Source organism: Coregonus lavaretus (genome assembly GCF_964263955.1).
Source record: "Coregonus lavaretus genome assembly, chromosome: 18".
Taxonomy (NCBI): domain Eukaryota; kingdom Metazoa; phylum Chordata; class Actinopteri; order Salmoniformes; family Salmonidae; genus Coregonus; species Coregonus lavaretus.
In genome coordinates, this window is record NC_140005.1 from 2,612,630 (window position 1) to 2,634,026 (window position 21,397).

The window sequence follows — 21,397 nt, forward strand, 5'->3', positions numbered from 1 at the left end:
ACACTGACACACACACAGTCACACACACACACACACAGTCACACACACACACACAGTCACACACACACACACAGTCACACACACTGACACACACACAGTCACACACACACAGTCACACACACACACACACAGTCACACACACACACACAGTCACACACACACACACAGTCACACACACTGACACACACACACACACACAGTCACACACACACACACAGTCACACACACACACTGACACACACACACAGTCACACACACTGACACACACACAGTCACACACACACACACTGACACACACACACACACACACACTGACACACACACAGACACACACACTGACACACACACAGACACACACACTGACACACACACAGACACACACACTGACACACACACAGTCACACACACTGACACACACACAGTCACACACACACACTGACACACACACAGTCACACACACACACACACACACACACAGTCACACACACAGTCACACACACACACACAGTCACACACACACACAGTCACACACACAGTCACACACACACACACAGTCACACACACACACAGTCACACACACTGACACACACACACACACACACAGTCACACAGTCACACACACACACAGTCACACACACAGTCACACACACACTGACACACACACTGACACACACACAGTCACACACACTGACACACACACACTGACACACACACAGTCACACACACACACAGTCACACACACACACTGACACACACACACCCAGTCACACACACCCAGTCACAGCCCTAAGAATCATTCATTCTCTCCACACACCTCCTACTGTATGACTAGGTTGCGTCCCAAATCGCACATTATTTCCTACTTAGTGCACTACTTTTGACCAGGGCCTATAGGGTTTTAGTCAATATAGTGTACTGTATTTATTAGGGTATAGGATGCTATTTGGGATGTTTAGGGGAGAGTAACATGTTCTCAGTTAAGACAGCAGCTGTAATGACGTAGTGAAGTCAGCATGTTTCTAATGCAGACGACGAGCTTCCTACTAGAAAACAGCCAGTCCGACCATGTTTCGCCCAGATACAGTGGGGGGGGGGGGGGAAGTATTTAGTCAGCCACCAATTGTGCAAGTTCTCCCACTTAAAAAGATGAGAGAGGCCTGTAATTTTCATCATAGGTACACGTCAACTATGACAGACAAAATGAGGAAAAAAAATCCAGAAAATCACATTGTAGGATTTTTTATGAATTTATTTGCAAATTATGGTGGAAAATAAGTATTTGGTCAATAACAAAAGTTTCTTAATACTTTGTTATATACCCTTTGTTGGCAATGACACAGGTCAAACGTTTTCTGTAAGTCTTCACAAGGTTTTCACACACTGTTGCTGGTATTTTGGCCCATTCCTCCATGCAGATCTCCTCTAGAGCAGTGATGTTTTGGGGTTGTCGCTGGGCAACACGGACTTTCAACTCCCTCCAAAGATTTTCTATGGGGTTGAGATCTGGAGACTGGCTAGGCCACTCCAGGACCTTGAAATGCTTCTTACGAAGCCACTCCTTCGTTGCCCGGGCGGTGTGTTTGGGATCATTGTCATGCTGAAAGACCCAGCCACGTTTCATCTTCAATGCCCTTGCTGATGGAAGGAGGTTTTCACTCAAAATCTCACGATACATGGCCCCATTCATTCTTTCCTTTACACGGATCAGTCGTCCTGGTCCCTTTGCAGAAAAACAGCCCCAAAGCATGATGTTTCCACCCCCATGCTTCACAGTAGGTATTGTGTTCTTTGGATGCAACTCAGCATTCTTTGTCCTCCAAACACGACGAGTTGAGTTTTTACCAAAAAGTTATATTTTGGTTTCATCTGACCATATGACATTCTCCCAATCCTCTTCTGGATCATCCAAATGCACTCTAGCAAACTTCAGACGGGCCTGGACATGTACTGGCTTAAGCAGGGGGACACGTCTGGCACTGCAGGATTTCAGTCCCTGGCGGCGTAGTGTGTTACTGATGGTAGGCTTTGTTACTTTGGTCCCAGCTCTCTGCAGGTCATTCACTAGGTCCCCCCGTGTGGTTCTGGGATTTTTGCTCACCATTCTTGTGATCATTTTGACCCCACGGGGTGAGATCTTGCGTGGAGCCCCAGATCGAGGGAGATTATCAGTGGTCTTGTATGTCTTCCATTTCCTAATAATTGCTCCCACAATTGATTTCTTCAAACCAAGCTGCTTACCTATTGCAGATTCAGTCTTCCCAGCCTGGTGCAGGTCTACAATTTTGTTTCTGGTGTCGTTTTGACAGGTCTTTGGTCTTGGCCATAGTGGAGTTTGGAGTGTGACTGTTTGAGGTTGTGGACAGGTGCCATTAATACAGGTAACGAGTGGAGGACAGAGGAGCCTCTTAAAGAAGAAGTTACAGGTCTGTGAGAGCCAGAAATCTTGCTTGTTTGTAGGTGACCAAAGACTTATTTTCCACCATAATTTGCAAATATATTCATTAAAAATCCTACATTGTGATTTTCTGGAGAAAAAAAATCTCAATTTGTCTGTCATAGTTGACGTGTACCTATGGCTGTGTTACTCCAACCATGTATTTTATACCTTTATTTAAATAGGGAGTCACCTTGTAGACCAGGGTATTTCACAAGGGAGCCTTGCATATACAACTCAATAAGAAACTCAAAAATCGAATGCAATATAAAACACAAATATTCTAAAAAAAAACAATTACATTCCTCAGTAAGAAGGTCCCCAATCAATCTTTAACAGTTCCGGAGCGGCACCAGAACATCCAATTGTAATGAGCTATGTTCTGACCAACAGGGCAGTTTCACTACAATGAGCTCAGCTGAGAGGACTGTTGGTGAAGGACCGTGGACACGCTACAGTATTGCAGAGATCTGTTGGTCCAAAACTATGAGCTCATTCTAAGGGAGTGGAGAGTGAGTGGGGAGAGGGGTGTGGGGAAAGCAGTGGAGGGTAGAGAGGGAGGGGTGTACCCTGTACAGTATTGCAGAGATCTGTTGGTCCAAAACTCTTTCTGTTTAAGCAGCCATCTCACACTTTGAATTTCCTGTACTGTTAAACCACATAGTGACCCTGTACCACAGACCTTCCATTTTCCTGTCCTGCCCAGATTCCTGCTGTCTCTCTCGCTGTACTCTGACTGACTCTGTGTTTGCACAGCCATAACATAAAATATCCAGCTTGCATATCCCAGGGGAGTCAAGCATGCTGATAGCCCATGCCCCTTGGCTGTAACCGGGGGGGGGAGAGGGAGGAGGGGAGAGAGGGAGGAGGGGAGATAGAGATAGGGAGGGAGTGAGGGAGGAGGGGAGAGAGAGGGAGGGAGGGAGGGAGGGAGGGAGGAGAGAGAGGGAGGGAGTGAGGGAGGAGGGGAGAGAGAGAGAGAGGGAGGGAGTGAGGGAGGAGGGGAGAGAGAGAGGGAGGGAGTGAGGGAGGAGGGGAGAGAGAGAGGGAGGAGAGAGAGGGAGGGAGGGTTGGGAGGGGAGAGACAGAGGGAGGGGGGAGAGAGAGTTCTACCCTCTCATTTCTCCCTGGTTCTACGTAGGGAATAGGGTCCCACACCCATTTTCCCCCCTTACCCCGTTCCCGCACCCCTCTGGATCATGTTGCCAATGTTTGTTTCAGACAGGAAAACTTGGCATTCTCAGTGTCTAATGGTGTGGTAGCCTAGCCCAGTAGTGCACTGCTTCTCACCAGGGCCCATTGGGCTGCACTACATAGGGAATAGGGTACCATTTAAGACGTTGCCCAGGTGTGACCTGACCATCCTGTCTGTCTGCCTGCCTGCCTGCCTGCCTGCCTGCCTGCCTGCCTGCCTGCCTGTATGTCTGTATGTCTGTCTGTCTGCCTGGATTTCCCTTGTGAAAGAACGAAATCCCAGACCAGCCAAAATAACAGTCATTCGGTTTCGCCTCCTTGATCGTTTTAGTTGACTTGAGTTGCTTGGTGAAGTTTCTCAAATAGGCTTTTTATTAAAACCACATTAGAGACAATTAATCCAGTCATTCTTGTTTAGTCAGGGTTGTCTCTATTGATTATGTAAACGGTACTGTGAGTGTCTATTCTAACAGAAACCAAACGGAGAAAATCTGTGAGTAATGCAGCCAGACTTTAGCCTCTTAGCGTAGCAGCCAGTGAGTGACGACACTTCGGAAGGATCTTCCTGGCGCTAGGACCGCGCACCGCTCTGTGAGTGAGGAAATCTCTGCATAGGGACCGCTCGTTCTCTCCATCAGAATAGCTCCGAGGCTGTTTGCTGCGGTGCGGAGCCATCACCACCTCTCCTCCTCCCGCTCCGTCTTCCGATCCACCGAACCTGAACCATCTGGGCATATCTCCGGGGGACGGAGCTCTCCTTATGGGCTCACAATGCGCAGGATACGGGCCAACGCCATCGCAATCTTGACTGTAGCGTGGATTCTGGGAACATTCTATTACCTGTGGCAGGACAATAAGCCGCACTCATCATCCCCGTCCACGGCCTCGCAACCCCGCGTCGGGGGCAGCAGGAGCCATGCCGGACGACTGGACATCCACCGAGACGACAGTCACAGGACCATTCCGCTGATCGTAAGTGACAGGTTGAGAGGAGAGTAGCAGAGCTGGATGAGAGATAAGGGAAGAGCGACAGGCTGCGCTGCGGTGCTCTCTCTCTGCTGGAAGGAAAGCGGCTGGCTGTGCTATGTGCGGCTGCAGCTCGCCTCACACAGCACAGCCAGGGAGGGGGGGTGTGTGTTGCATGTTGATGTACGTTGGCTGATCTGTGTTGTGGTGCACAGCTGGAGGTACTGTTCACCCACCTCCTCACTAAGCCTATGCTGCCTGTATGTATTTGACGCAAAGAATCTGTGCGTCGACGCTGTGGGTCCATTTCATGTACTTAATCTGAGCTCTAAATACCCTATGCTTTTCTGCTACCGTTGTTGCATTATTTGCACGTCCTTCGCTCTCGTCCATTGCCCTTTGGTCGAAGGCTGCCACAGGACCTGAATAACCCATAAGAGGCTTTCCATAAGACTCTGAAGGATGAGGGAGAAAACCGAGTTAGCCCTGAGAGCCGAGCCGCCCGCAGCTATAGCCGCCTTCTGGAGCGTAGATACAGAACTGTTATGACTGTGTTGTAGAACCTAGAGCATATTCTCTGCAATATAAACCGAGACCCATTGAACAGTTTAGATACCAAAAAAAATGGCATATGGGTGGGAGGACAGATGTAGGTCTGTAGCCTTTAAAGACGGTTCGTGAACAGGGGATGGATGATATCTCTCTTCTTTCCCATATTGACGCCTCTATTCCTTTGTCTTCATGCGACATAGTTTTTTTTTCTCATGACATCTTAACGCTCTGTGTGTCTAGGTGCATGGAAAAATCACTGCTATACGTGGTCGACATGCCTTTGCGATTCTTGCCAAAGTTGAGTGGTATTAAATTGGCCATGTAGCTGCAGGATACCTGTAGGCCCGCCCATGTAGCTGCAGGATACCTGTAGGCCCGCCCATGTAGCTGCAGGATACCTGTAGGCCCGCCCATGTAGCTGCAGGATACCTGTAGGCCCGCCTGCACGGTTGGGGAGTGACAGATTACATCTAGAAAATAACCTACCCCAACCCTACCCACCTAGGCTATTTTAGGATTTTACTGTCAGGGATGTTTCCGTATAGTTTACTCAGGTTAATGGCTAGTCGGCCCTTGGGTCTATGACCTATAGGAAAATAATGACATGTTCTCTTCAGGACTAATCATCTATTCTCTGCATGTTCTACAGTTAGTGTTTGTTTCTCGTGACCCAATCAGAGAGTCTTTATATTGCGGCCTATAATTCCTGACAGACAGTTTTATCATAACTAGAAATGGAGCATTACATTTATAGCAGGTCCTTGATGGAGCTGTAAAACGAGTAAAGTTCGGGAAGAGTGCTCCAAGAAACGGAGGGGGAGTTTTTTTACTAGATCAATTAAATCCAGTCAGCTGTGCTTCGTGGCTCCGCACATTGGAAGAAAGACCCTCATGCTGATGTGGCCCCTAGTCCTCCCAATGGCCCTCACACGTGCCAATGTTTTTCATTGTGACTGGAGAAAATATGAAGAGGTTGTTGATGAAGGCCTATACCACCGTAAGGTCAATAGGCTACCCAGGCTGTACAATAGGCTTCAGTCTCCAGGTAGAGAGGTGCGAGTTTACCAGATGAGGTCAACCAGCAAGCGAACACATGGTGCCATGTTCTGTGATCTCAGTGGTTTTGTAGACCTAACTGTAGTAAAAACAACAGCCCAATCACATCTAAGTTTTCTGTTTTACAATGAGTTGTGTGCAGATGTGTGGAAAACATCTTCTTAAAGCCACACTGTTAATTGCACATGCAGAGCACCATCAAAGAGTGACTGGGCCCATCAATAAAAACAATTGTAGGCCCAAACAGCCATATCCCAAGGTGCATTACGGTTAGGTGCTTTCCAAGGTGCATTCCAGGATTTGTTCACAAGCAACTATCCCTCTGGCTATGGATGGCTAGGACAAATAGTCCTAACCTTAACCCCAACCGTAACCGTGACACCTAATACCTAACCCACCCAACCCTAACACCTAATACCTAACCCACCCAACCCTAACACCTAACCCACCCAACCCTAACACCTAACCCACCCACCCAACCCTAACACCTAATACCTAACCCACCCAACCCTAACACCTAACCCACCCACCCAACCCACCCTAACACCTAATACCTAACCCACCCACCCACCCAACCCTAACACCTAACACCTAACCCACCCAACCCTAACACCTAACCCACCCACCCAACCCTAACACCTAATACCTAACCCACCCAACCCTAACACCTAACCCACCCACCCAACCCACCCTAACACCTAATACCTAACCCACCCACCCACCCAACCCTAACACCTAATACCTAACCCACCCAACCCTAACACCTAACCCACCCAACCCTAATACCTAACCCACCCAACCCTAATACCTAACCCACCCAACCCTAATACCTAACCCACCCAACCCTAACACCTAACCCACCCAACCCTAACACCTAACCCACCCAACCCTAATACCTAACCCACCCAACCCTAATACCTAACCCACCCAACCCTAACACCTAACCCACCCAACCCTAACACCTAACCCACCCAACCCTAATACCTAACCCACCCAACCCTAATACCTAACCCACCCAACCCTAATACCTAACCCACCCAACCCTAATACCTAACCCACCCAACCCTAACACCTAACCCACCCCACCCTAACACCCAACCCTAACACCCAACCCTAACACCTAACCCACCCAACCCTAACACCTAATACCTAACCCACCCCACCCTAACACCTAACCCACCCAACCCTAATACCTAACCCACCCCACCCTAACACCTAACCCACCCAACCCTAATACCTAACCCACCCCACCCTAACACCTAACCCACCCAACCCTAACACCTAACCCACCCAACCCTAACACCTAATACCTAACCCACCCAACCCTAACACCTAACCCACCCCACCCTAATACCTAACCCACCCAACCCTAACACCTAATACCTAACCCACCCAACCCTAACACCTAATACCTAACCCACCCAACCCTAATACCTAACCCACCCAACCCTAACACCTAACCCACCCAACCCTAATACCTAACCCACCCAACCCTAATACCTAACCCACCCAACCCTAATACCTAACCCACCCTACCCTAACACCTAACCCACCCAACCCTAATACCTAACCCACCCAACCCTAACACCTAACCCACCCAACCCTAATACCTAACCCACCCAACCCTAACACCTAACCCACCCAACCCTAACACCTAACCCACCCAACCCTAACACCTAATACCTAACCCACCCAACCCTAACACCTAACCCACCCACCCAACCCTAACACCTAATACCTAACCCACCCAACCCTAACACCTAACCCACCCACCCAACCCACCCTAACACCTAATACCTAACCCACCCACCCACCCAACCCTAACACCTAACACCTAACCCACCCAACCCTAACACCTAACCCACCCACCCAACCCTAACACCTAATACCTAACCCACCCAACCCTAACACCTAACCCACCCACCCAACCCACCCTAACACCTAATACCTAACCCACCCACCCACCCAACCCTAACACCTAATACCTAACCCACCCAACCCTAACACCTAACCCACCCAACCCTAATACCTAACCCACCCAACCCTAATACCTAACCCACCTAACCCTAATACCTAACCCACCCAACCCTAATACCTAACCCACCCAACCCTAATACCTAACCCACCCAACCCTAATACCTAACCCACCCAACCCTAACACCTAACCCACCCCACCCTAACACCCAACCCTAACACCTAACCCACCCAACCCTAACACCTAATACCTAACCCACCCCACCCTAACACCTAACCCACCCAACCCTAATACCTAACCCACCCCACCCTAACACCTAACCCACCCAACCCTAATACCTAACCCACCCCACCCTAACACCTAACCCACCCAACCCTAACACCTAACCCACCCAACCCTAACACCTAATACCTAACCCACCCAACCCTAACACCTAACCCACCCCACCCTAATACCTAACCCACCCAACCCTAACACCTAATACCTAACCCACCCAACCCTAACACCTAATACCTAACCCACCCAACCCTAATACCTAACCCACCCAACCCTAACACCTAACCCACCCAACCCTAATACCTAACCCACCCAACCCTAATACCTAACCCACCCAACCCTAATACCTAACCCACCCAACCCTAACACCTAACCCACCCAACCCTAACACCTAACCCACCCAACCCTAATACCTAACCCACCCAACCCTAATACCTAACCCACCCAACCCTAACACCTAACCCACCCAACCCTAACACCTAACCCACCCAACCCTAACACCTAACCCACCCAACCCTAATACCTAACCCACCCAACCCTAACACCTAACCCACCCAACCCTAACACCTAATACCTAACCCACCCAACCCTAACACCTAATACCTAACCCACCCAACCCTAACACCTAACCCACCCAACCCTAACACCTAACCCACCCAACCCTAACACCTAACCCACCCAACCCTAATACCTAACCCACCCAACCCTAACACCTAACCCACCCAACCCTAATACCTAACCCACCCAACCCTAATACCTAACCCACCCAACCCTAACACCTAACCCACCCAACCCTAACACCTAATACCTAACCCACCCAACCCTAATACCTAACCCACCCAACCCTAACACCTAATACCTAACCCACCCAACCCTAACACCTAACCCACCCTAATACCTAACCCACCCAACCCTAACACCTAATACCTAACCCACCCAACCCTAATACCTAATACCTAACCCACCCAACCCTAATACCTAACCCACCCAACCCTAACACCTAACCCACCCAACCCTAACACCTAATACCTAACCCACCCAACCCTAATACCTAACCCACCCAACCCTAACACCTAACCCACCCAACCCTAATACCTAACCCACCCAACCCTAATACCTAACCCACCCAACCCTAATACCTAACCCACCCAACCCTAACACCTAACCCACCCAACCCTAACACCTAACCCACCCAACCCTAATACCTAACCCACCCAACCCTAATACCTAACCCACCCAACCCTAACACCTAACCCACCCAACCCTAACACCTAACCCACCCAACCCTAACACCTAACCCACCCAACCCTAATACCTAACCCACCCAACCCTAACACCTAACCCACCCAACCCTAACACCTAACCCACCCAACCCTAACACCTAATACCTAACCCACCCAACCCTAACACCTAACCCACCCAACCCTAACACCTAACCCACCCAACCCTAACACCTAACCCACCCAACCCTAACACCTAACCCACCCAACCCTAATACCTAACCCACCCAACCCTAACACCTAACCCACCCAACCCTAACACCTAACCCACCCAACCCTAACCGTGAGCATTCCATTAGTGTGTCTACAATATAGAATGGAACACCAGCTTGCTGCACTCCATGCTCTCTCTTTGTGGTTCCATGGAAACAGGGTGCCCTTGACAACCAGGGTTCCTGACATCATTCATGATGACTTATGTCTTGGCCCAGTCATGAGTCCCTGTGTGTAACCTAGGATACAGTACGATAAGGAATTAGACCAACGGTCACTGGTTAGTGTTGTGTTCCTTCCTTCCAAACAACTCAACTTTCGTTTAATTTGTCCACAGAATATTTTGCCAGTAGCGCTGTGGAACATCCAGGTGCTCTTTTGCGAACTTCAGACGTGCAGCAATGTTTTTTTTTTTGGGACAGCAGTGGCTTCTTCCGTGGTGTCCTCCCATGAACACCATTCTTGTTTAGTGTTTTACGTATCGTAGACTCGTCAACAGAGATGTTAGCATGTTCCAGAGATTTCTGTAAGTCTTTAGCTGGCACTCTAGGATTCTTCTTAACCTCGTTGAGCGTTCTGCGTTGTGCTCTTGCAGTCATCTCTGCAGGACGGCCGCTCCTAGGAAGAGTAGCAACAGTGTTGAACTTTCTCCATTTATAGACCATTTGTCTTACCGTGGACTGATGAACATCAAGGTTTTTAGAGATACTTTTGTAACCCTTTCCAGCTTTATGCAAGTCAACAATTCTTAATCTTAGGTCTTCTGAGATCTATTTTGTTCGAGGCTTGGTTCACATCAGGCAATGCTTCTTGTGAATAGCGAACTCACATTTTTGTGAGTGTTTTTATAGGGCAGGGCAGCTCTAACCAACATCTCCAATCTCGTCTCATTGATTGGCTCCAGGTTAGCTGACTCCTGACTCCAATTAGCTTTCGGAGAAGTCATTAGCCTACGGGGGTTCACATACTTTGTCCAACCTACACTGTGAATGTTTAAATGATGTATTCAATATAGACAAGAGAAATACAATAATTTGTGTGTTATTAGTTTAAGCACACTGTGTTTGTCTGTTGTCGTGACTTAGATGAAGATCAGATCACATTTTATGACCAATTTCTGCAGAAATCCAGGTAATTCCGAAGGGTTCACATACCTTTTCTTGCCACTGTATGTCGTTGTTTCAAGTAGTGTATTTACTGTATTTTATGTATTGCCTTGGAATCAACTCCAATTCCAACGTTAGTCCATTTATAGTTTGTTAAATGGCTTACAGAAACGAAATATGACGAAAAATGTAGACCTATCTTTCCTAAATATGTTAACTTGAATCCATTTGCAGTCCACATTGTTCTAACGTAATTGCATGGCTTCAATAGACTTCACCCTGATATAGGGGCTAGGCCTACTGTAAATTGCATTATGGCTGAGCATGGACATGCCAAACATTGTCAATAACCAATATTAAATTAATTATCCTAGTTCTAAAAAGAGAACAAATAATGATAATCAAATTCTAAACAAAACGAAACAACAACTTGTTTTAAATAAGCTACGTCACACTTACAGGCAGCATCATTTCTCCCCGTGGCCATATAATATTAAAACAACGCAGACTATGGATGGTTTTACGCAGACTATGGAGGGTTTTACGCACATCCAAACTTTTCACAGTAGCTGGACAAAAGATCCAATATAAACAGAAAGGGAGAATGTCCTCTCACCGTTATACTGCTCCCAAACAGGCCTGTGTTTTATCAACAATAATCGGAACACATTTTACAGATCAGATCGCATTCACACGTCTCCAGAAGTTGTATTGCATGCGCGCCACGGACGTTGTCACCAGAAAACCAGGAAGGTGAATCATTCTAATAGATTCTGGTTGTAATAAAATTAAATGAAAAACAACAATAAAATCGCCAGGGTAAAGACATGCATTGCTGTTGAACCAGCCTTCTCTATAGCAGGCCTAAGGGAGGGCTTGGGTTTTGAAGATATAAAATGGAAAACAAGGAATTTGTACAGGTTACAGATAAGTTCTAAATATGAGGTTCGCCGGTATTCACCGAGGTTCTCGTCTAATAATAATATGCCATATATCCAAAGCGACTTACAGTCATGTGTGCATACATTTTTACGTATGGGTGGTCCCGGGGATCGAACCCACTATGCTCTACCAATTGAGCTACAGAGGACCACATGATGGACGTGGACACGTAGCCTACATCATGCAGGGGTTTTTACACACGTCCAAAATCACGTGGGCCTGCCTACAATACTTCGATAAAAAGGGAATCTCAGCTCACTGTTCAACTCCTCTCAAACTTGATATTTTCATAAAGCTTTGGTGATTCATATTTATTTCCAAGCGGTCTCAGGAGTCACATCCTTTGTCGACAGTCTTGACTACTTCGAGATTGCATTGGGCAGACAAAAAAAAGCCTTAATTGACAGAAGGGGAGGCTATGCTTGGTTTTTATCAGATAAAACTAAATGGGAAGTATACAGGCACCAAAAGCACGTTAGGCTACTCTTGTTCCATGCGCATATGGGCAGTGTGCGTCAAGACTTGATAGGCTGTGTCTCCACTGTCAAAATTCATGCCATAACCAATTGCGTTACCGCTAAAAGCAGCTTTTCGTTGGCCTTATATCCCCATCAGCGCTGCCGGAAATTAGCACTTTGGGTCATGTTTTTAAGGACAAACCTCAAATATTTCAAACCCTCCCATCTGAGCGCAAGCGACCTGATATAAGACAGGTAAATTGCCGAAACCTGGCGTTAGGGCTGGAAAATTATTTCCTCCCTCCCTCTCTTCCTCCTTCTTTCTATAATTTCCTTTAGTAGCCATGGTATTAAATTAGATTCAGTGATGTAATCATAACAGTACTGTAATGTAATGTAATTTGAGTTTTGTTTGCATCACTACATTATATTTACTTTTCCATGAGCTCAACCCCCCCCCCCCTTCTCTTCCCTGTTGTATTGAGCTCAACCCCCCCCTTCTCTTCCCTGCTGTATTGAGCTCAACCCCCCCCCCTCTTCCATGCTGTATTGAGCACCCCCCCCTCCTCTTCCATGCTGTATTGATCTCAACCCCCCCCTCCTCTTCCATGCTGTATTGATCTCAACCCCCCCCCCTCCTCTTCCATGCTGTATTGATCTCAACCCCCCCTCCTCTTCCATGCTGTATTGATCTCAACCCCCCCCTCCTCTTCCATGCTGTATTGATCTCAACCCCCCTCCTCTTCCATGCTGTATTGATCTCAACCCCCCCCCTCCTCTTCCATGCTGTATTGATCTCAACCCCCCCCTCCTCTTCCATGCTGTATTGATCTCAACCCCCCCCCCCTCCCACGCTGTATTGAGCTCAACCCCCCCCCCCGCCATTTCCAAGCTGTATTGAGCCCAACCCCCCCCTCCTCTTCCCTGCTGTATTGAGCTCAACCCCCCCTCCTCTTCCATGCTGTATTGAGCTCAACCCCCCCCTCCTCTTCCATGCTGTATTGAGCTCAATCTTTCTCCTCCTCTTCCATGCTGTATTGAGCTCAACCCCCCCCCCCTCTTCCATGCTGTATTGAGCTCAACCCCCCCTCCTCTTCCATGCTGTATTGAGTTCAACCCCCCCCCCCTCCTCTTCCATGCTGTATTGAGCTCAACCCCCACTCCTCTTCCATGCTGTATTGATCTCAACCCCCCTCCTCTTCCCTGCTGTATTGATCTCACCCCCCCCCTCCTCTTCCATGCTGTATTGATCTCAACCCCCCTCCTCTTCCATGCTGTATTGATCTCACCCCCCCCTCCTCTTCCATGCTGTATTGATCTCAACCCCCCTCCTCTTCCCTGCTGTATTGATCTCAACCCCCCTCCCCCCCTTCCATGCTGTATTGAGCTCAACCCCCCCCTTCCATGCTGTTTTGAGCTCAACCCCCCCTCCTCTTCCATGCTGTATTGATCTCAACCCCCCCTCTTCCATGCTGTATTGATCTCACCCCCCCCCTCTTCCATGCTGTATTGATCTCACCCCCCCCCCTTCCATGCTGTATTGAGCTCAACCCCCCCTCCTCTTCCATGCTGTATTGAGTTCAACCCCCCTCCTCCTCTTCCATGCTGTATTGAGCTCAACCTCTCCCCCTCCTCTTCCATGCTGTATTGAGCTCAACCCCCCCTCCTCTTCCATTCTGTATTGAGCTCAACCTCTCCCCTCCTCTTCCATGCTGTATTGAGCTCAACCCCCCCCTCCTCTTCCCTGCTGTATTGAGCTCAACCTCTCCCCTCCTCTTCCATTCTGTATTGAGCTCAACCCCCCCTCCTCTTCCATGCTGTATTGAGTTCAACCCCCCCCCCCTCCTCTTCCATGCTGTATTGAGCTCAACCCCTCCCCCTCTTCCATGCTGTATTGATCTCAACCCCCCCCCTCCTCTTCCATGCTGTATTGAGTTCAACCCCCCCCTCCTCTTCCATGCTGTATTGAGCTCAACCCCCCCTCCTCTTCCATGCTGTATTGAGCTCAACCCCCCCTCCTCTTCCATGCTGTATTGATCTCAACCCCCCCTCCTCTTCCATGCTGTATTGAGCTCAATCCCCCCCTCCTCTTCCACGCTGTATTGAGCTCAACCTTTCTCCTCCTCTTCCATGCTGTATTGAGCTCAACCCCCCCTCCTCTTCCATGCTGTATTGAGCTCAACCCCCCCCCTCTTCCATGCTGTATTGAGCTCAACCCCCCCCCCTCCTCTTCCCTGCTGTATTGAGCTCAACCTCTCCCCTCCTCTTCCATGCTATATTGAGCTCAACCCCCCCTCCTCTTCCATGCTGTATTGAGCTCAACCCCCCCCCCTCCTCTTCCCTGCTGTATTGAGCTCAACCTCTCCCCTCCTCTTCCATGCTGTATTGAGCTCAACCCCCCCCTCCTCTTCCATTCTGTATTGAGCTCAACCCCCCCTCCTCTTCCATGCTGTATTGAGTTCAACCCCCCCCCCCCTCCTCTTCCATGCTGTATTGAGCTCAACCCCTCCCCCTCTTCCATGCTGTATTGATCTCAACCCCCCCCCTCCTCTTCCATGCTGTATTGAGTTCAACCCCCCCCCTCCTCTTCCATGCTGTATTGAGCTCAACCCCCCCTCCTCTTCCATGCTGTATTGAGCTCAACCCCCCCTCCTCTTCCATGCTGTATTGATCTCAACCCCCCCTCCTCTTCCATGCTGTATTGAGCTCAATCCCCCCCTCCTCTTCCACGCTGTATTGAGCTCAACCTTTCTCCTCCTCTTCCATGCTGTATTGAGCTCAACCCCCCCTCCTCTTCCATGCTGTATTGAGCTCAACCCCCCCCCCTTCCATGCTGTATTGAGTTCAACCCCCCCCTCCTCTTCCATGCTGTATTGAGTTCAACCCCCCCCCTCCTCTTCCATGCTGTATTGATCTCAACCCCCCCCTCCTCTTCCATGCTGTATTGATCTCAACCCCCCCCCCCCCCTTCCATGCTGTATTGAGCTCAACCCCCCCTCCTCTTCCATGCTGTATTGAGTTCAACCCCCCCCCCCTCCTCTTCCACGCTGTATTGAGCTCAATCCCCCCCCTCCTCTTCCATGCTGTATGGCATCCTCTTAGCACAACTTTGTGCATGTGTGTGTGGTTTTGCGAGCCATCCGGTTGCTAGATGTGGCAGTGTCACTTCATGATAGGCTAAATATGTTATCTGAGAATGCAGTGAGTCTCAGACCGTTGAAATGAGGTCATAAGAGCCCTGCTTGTAATTGGGTTTGATGGCCAATTATGTCTCCAGATCCCCCAAGGTAGTCACAACCATGAGACCAAGCTTAATATAGATCAGTATAATAAAGCAGGCCTATTTAACATCATAATAAAGCAAGCCTAATTAACATCATAGTGCAACTGCACACAAAGTTGAAATGTCAATAAACATAAGTCCATTACCAACTACATGTAACAAAGGAAAACAGATAAATGGCTGGTTGGCTTGGCCATTAGCAGCTGAAATCCCACACAAACAAAACAGAGGTGAGGACCAACTTGCCCGCTTAAATACCTGACCATAGAGTTAGACAGAGGGCACTCCTGCCATCTGTAATCACGTGACCACAGAGGTGGGTAGAGAGCGATCACTAATCAGGGAATTCTGTACATTTACGGTTCTTAGTAATAGCAGTGAGTGTGTCTGTCTGTGGAGACAGTAAATTAACCATTCTTCCTGTTTAAATGTGCCTAATCTACTAATCTGGCCATAAATCTGATATTTTAGATCAGACACTTCTGTATATCTATGAGACCCTGTAGACATCACATATATTGAGTTCCACCTTCTAATGGAAGCCGAAGGTCATATTTAATTCACTGGATTAGGATTGGAAGTGCTTTCCGCAGCTTCTGAAAGGCGGAGTCCCAAATGCCCCCCTGTTCCCCTACACAGTGCACTACCTTTGACCGGAGCCCTATGGGTCCTGTTCAAAAGTAGTGTACTATATAGGGAACATGGGGGTCATTTGGGACTCAGGTTCTGTCCGTTTGTTGTCTTCTCCTGAGAAATGGAAAGTGAGGTCATGATTGTGCCTGAGAGAGAACTGGATGGGAGTTAATCTAAGCGAGTTCTATTCTCTAGGTGTGTGTGTGTGTGTGTGTGTGTGTGTGTGTGTGTGTGTGTGTGTGTGTGTGTGTGTGTGTGTGTGTGTGTGTGTGTGTGTGTGTGTGTGAGCGTGTGTGTGTGTGCTAAGCTTTAAGCCTCTCCCCTGACAGACCATTAATAACACAGAACTGAAGAATGCAGTTCTCTCTGTTCTCTTTCCATTCCTCCTCTATTCTATCCTCTTTCCCTCAGACAACATCTCCCCCCTCCTTCAAATATTCATATTCACATTCACCTGTATCATCCTTCCACTCCTCTCTTCCACTTTATTTTCCTCTCAGCCTCTCTCTCCTACACCTCCTCTGTCTCACTCCTACACCTCCTCTGTCTCCTCTGTCTCACTCCACCACCTCCTCTGTGTCCTCTGTCTCTCTCCTACACCTCCTCTGTGTCCTCTGTGTCTCTCTCTATCCTCTGTCTCCTCTGTCTCTCTCCGTGAAGCCATCAATTACATTCGAATGGAAACACTCGTTATGATGAAATATCTGGGTTAAAAGGGTCCAGTTAGAGTGCAGTTCATGCAGATAACATCAGAGTCGTGCTGGAGACTGGGTGCTGGAGACTGGGTGCTGGAGACTGGGTGCTAGAGACTGGGTGCTGGAGACTGGGTGCTAGAGACTGGGTGCTGGAGACTGGGTGCTGGAGACTGGGTGCTGGAGACTGGGTGCTGGAGACTGGGTGCTAGAGACTGGGTGCTGGAGACTGGGTGCTAGAGACTGGGTGCTGGAGACTGGGTGCTAGAGACTGGGTGCTAGAGACTGGGTGTCTCACACCTTTGAGGATGATGGAAAATGTGACTGTGGATTTTCAAACAGGGTTGACAACGTTACCAAACATCTACAGTGTGAGAGATGAGAGTTGACATCAATAAGAGTGAAACATCTTCTAACCAGAGCCATATATTTTCTAACTGGTAACCCATCTTTCCTTCTCACCCCAGCTTCCTGTTTTTTTGACCCCTGACCTCTGTGTGCTGCAACGTCTAAACTCTAACTTCTGTGTGTTCTTCCCCCTGGAGATGACCCAGTCCCCGTGGGCGGAGCAGCAGGGTCAGCTCATAGGTGGTTTCGATGAGAAGGCCTACCTGTTGGAGAAACAGCTCAAGGCGGGAGACGACCCCTACAGAGACCACGCCTTCAACCTGGCTGAGAGCGACCGACTCGGCTCCGAACGGGCCATCAGAGACACACGGCACTACAGGTGTCTTAGTAGTTATAAAAAGCAAACATTGATTAGGATTTATAGTGGTGTTGCTTTCATGTGAAGGGCGAACAGGACAAGATGCACAGTAGCTGTGAATACTTTACTAAAACAACGTTACTAAAACAACGTTTCTTCTTATTGTTTGTAGGTGTGCCTCCGTGAATTATGACGCTAACCTTCCTCCTACGAGCATCATCATCACCTTCCACAATGAAGCTCGCTCCACCCTGCTACGCACCATCAAAAGGTAAGGAACCATTGTATGCCTTTCACAATGAAGAATTGACCCTCAATATAGTGTTTAATGCTGCCTTTTCCCTCCGTCTCTCAGTGTCCTGATGAGGAGCCCTCCCTCTCTGATCCAGGAGATCATCCTGATAGACGACTTCAGTACCGACCGTGAGTCTCTGCTTTTTCTCAGTTCTCCTCTTTAGATCGTCTCCAGTCTTTACACGGCTCCCACCGTGAGGATCTGGCTGTAATCCTGCTCTCTGTGAGGTCCCTGTCTGTTCTCCTTTGTGAGTCTCTTTACGTTGACACAAGATGTCCAGCGCTGATTCTCTCTAGGTTGTCTCCACCTTCTGTGTGTTGACCTGTCAGAAAAACACAGAATGATATGACCTCACTCAGAACACTATCTATATCACTCACTGTGTGATCACACACACACACACACACACACACACACACACACACACACACACAGACAGAGACACATACTGAGGTGTCGGAGCTGGCCCAGTTTCCTAACAGGAGGTTTAAGCAGCAGCTGAAGCAGCAGTATAGTGGTAACAGCAGTATAGTGGTAACAGCAGCAGTATAGTGGTAACAGCAGCAGTATAGTGGTAACAGCAGCAGTATAGTGGTAACAGCAGTATAGTGGTAACAGCAGTATAGTGGTAACAGCAGCAGTATAGTGGTAACAGCAGTATAGTGGTAACAGCAGCAGTATAGTGGTAACAGCAGTATAGTGGTAACAGCAGCAGTATAGTGGTAACAGCAGCAGTATAGTGGTAACAGCAGTATAGTGGTAACAGCAGTATAGTGGTAACAGCAGCAGTATAGTGGTAACAGCAGCATTATAGTGGTAACAGCAGTATAGTGGTAACAGCAGTATAGTGGTAACAGCAGCAGTATAGTGGTAACAGCAGCAGTATAGTGGTAACAGCAGCATTATAGTGGTAACAGCAGCAGTATAGTGGTAACAGCAGTATAGTGGTAACAGCAGTAGTATAGTGGTAACAGCAGTATAGTGGTAACAGCAGCAGTATAGTGGTAACAGCAGCAGTATAGTGGTAACAGCAGCAGTATAGTGGTAACAGCAGTATAGTGGTAACAGCAGTATAGTGGTAACAGCAGCAGTATACTGGTAACAGCAGCAGTATAGTGGTAACAGCAGCAGTATAGTGGTAACAGCAGCAGTATAGTGGTAACAGCAGTATAGTGGTAACAGCAGCAGTATAGTGGTAACAGCAGCAGTATAGTGGTAACAGCAGTATAGTGGTAACAGCAGCAGTATAGTGGTAACAGCAGTATAGTGGTAACAGCAGCAGTATAGTGGTAACAGCAGTATAGTGGTAACAGCAGTATAGTGGTAACAGCAGCAGTATAGTGGTAACAGCAGCAGTATAGTGGTAACAGCAGCAGTATAGTGGTAACAGCAGTATAGTGGTAACAGCAGCAGTATAGTGGTAACAGCAGTATAGTGGTAGCAGCAGTATAGTGGTAACAGCAGTATAGTGGTAACAGCAGCAGTATAGTGGTAACAGTAGTATAGTGGTAACAGCAGTATAGTGGTAACAGCAGCAGTATAGTGGTAACAGCAGTATAGTGGTAACAGCAGTATAGTGGTAACAGCAGCAGTATAGTGGTAACATCAGTATAGTGGTAACAGCAGCAGTATAGTGGTAACAGCAGCAGTATAGTGGTAACAGCAGCAGTATAGTGGTAACAGCAGCAGTATAGTGGTAACAGCAGTATAGTGGTAACAGCAGCAGTATAGTGGTAACAGCAGCAGTATAGTGGTAACAGCAGCAGTATAGTGGTAACAGCAGCAGTATAGTGGTAACAGCAGCAGTATAGTGGTAACAGCAGTATAGTGGTAACAGCAGCAGTATAGTGGTAACAGCAGCAGTATAGTGGTAACAGCAGCAGTATAGTGGTAACAGCAGCAGTATAGTGGTAACAGCAGCAGTATAGTGGTAACAGCAGCAGTATAGTGGTAACAGCAGTATAGTGGTAACAGCAGCAGTATAGTGGTAACAGCAGTAGTATAATGGTAACAGCAGTATAGTGGTAACAGCAGTATAGTGGTAACAGCAGCAGTATAGTGGTAACAGTAGTATAGTGGTAACAGTAGTATAGTGGTAACAGCAGCAGTATAGTGGTAACAGCAGCAGTATAGTGGTAACAGCAGTATAGTGGTAACAGCAGCAGTATAGTGGTAACAGCAGCAGTATAGTGGTAACAGCAGTATAGTGGTAACAGCAGCAGTATAGTGGTAACAGCAGTATAGTGGTAACAGCAGCAGTATAGTTGTAACAGCAGCAGTATAGTGGTAACAGCAGCAGTATAGTGGTAACAGCAGCAGTATAGTGGTAACAGCAGTATAGTGGTAACAGCAGCAGTATAGTGGTAACAGCAGTATAGTGGTAGCAGCAGTATAGTGGTAGCAGCAGTATAGTGGTAACAGCAGTATAGTGGTAACAGCAGCAGTATAGTGGTAACAGCAGCAGTATAGTGGTAACAGCAGTATAGTGGTAACAGCAGCAGTATAGTGGTAACAGCAGCAGTATAGTGGTAACAGCAGCAGTATAGTGGTAACAGCAGTATAGTGGTAACAGCAGTATAGTGGTAACAGCAGCAGTATAGTGGTAACAGCAGCAGTATAGTGGTAACAGCAGTATAGTGGTAACAGCAGCAGTATAGTGGTAACAGCAGCAGTATAGTGGTAACAGCAGTATAGTGGTAACAGCAGCAGTATAGTGGTAACAGCAGCAGTATAGTGGTAACAGCAGCAGTATAGTGGTAACAGCAGTATAGTGGTAACAGCAGCAGTATAGTGGTAACAGCAGTATAGTGGTAACAGCAGCAGTATAGTGGTAACAGCAGCAGTATAGTGGTAACAGCAGCAATATAGTGGTAACAGCAGTATAGTGGTAACAGCAGCAGTATAGTGGTAACAGCAGCAGTATAGTGGTAACAGCAGCAGTATATTGGTAACAGCCGCAGTATAGTGGTAACAGCAGTATAGTGGTAACAGCAGTATAGTGGTAACAGCAGCAGTATAGTGGTAACAGCATCAGTATAGTGGTAACAGCAGCAGTATAGTGGTAACAGCAGCAGTATAGTGGTAACAGCAGCAGTATAGTGGTAACAGCAGTATAGTGGTAACAGCAGCAGTATAGTGGTAACAGCAGTATAGTGGTAACAGCAGTATAGTGGTAACAGCAGCAGTATAGTGGTAACAGCAGCAGTATAGTGGTAACAGCAGTATAGTGGTAACAGCAGCAGTATAGTGGTAACAGCAGTATAGTGGTAACAGCAGCAGTATAGTGGTAACAGCAGTAGTATAGTGGTAACAGCAGTATAGTGGTAACAGCAGTAT

At 47.9% G+C, this 21,397-nt stretch overlaps 1 protein-coding gene across 1 annotated transcript in view; it reads left to right on the top strand.

The window, feature by feature from the left end:
* Positions 1-4,399: 4,399 nt before the first annotated feature.
* galnt16 (UDP-N-acetyl-alpha-D-galactosamine:polypeptide N-acetylgalactosaminyltransferase 16) overlaps positions 4,400-21,397 on the top strand; it is a gene marked incomplete at both ends in the record, with an annotated part of 67,866 nt that continues 50,868 nt past the window's right edge. The window contains 4 exons of the mRNA XM_084181513.1: positions 4,400-4,600; positions 17,606-17,787; positions 17,939-18,037; positions 18,122-18,189. Of these exons, the coding sequence (XP_084037639.1) occupies positions 4,400-4,600; positions 17,606-17,787; positions 17,939-18,037; positions 18,122-18,189 (550 nt within the window). The remainder of the gene's footprint in view (positions 4,601-17,605; positions 17,788-17,938; positions 18,038-18,121; positions 18,190-21,397) is intronic.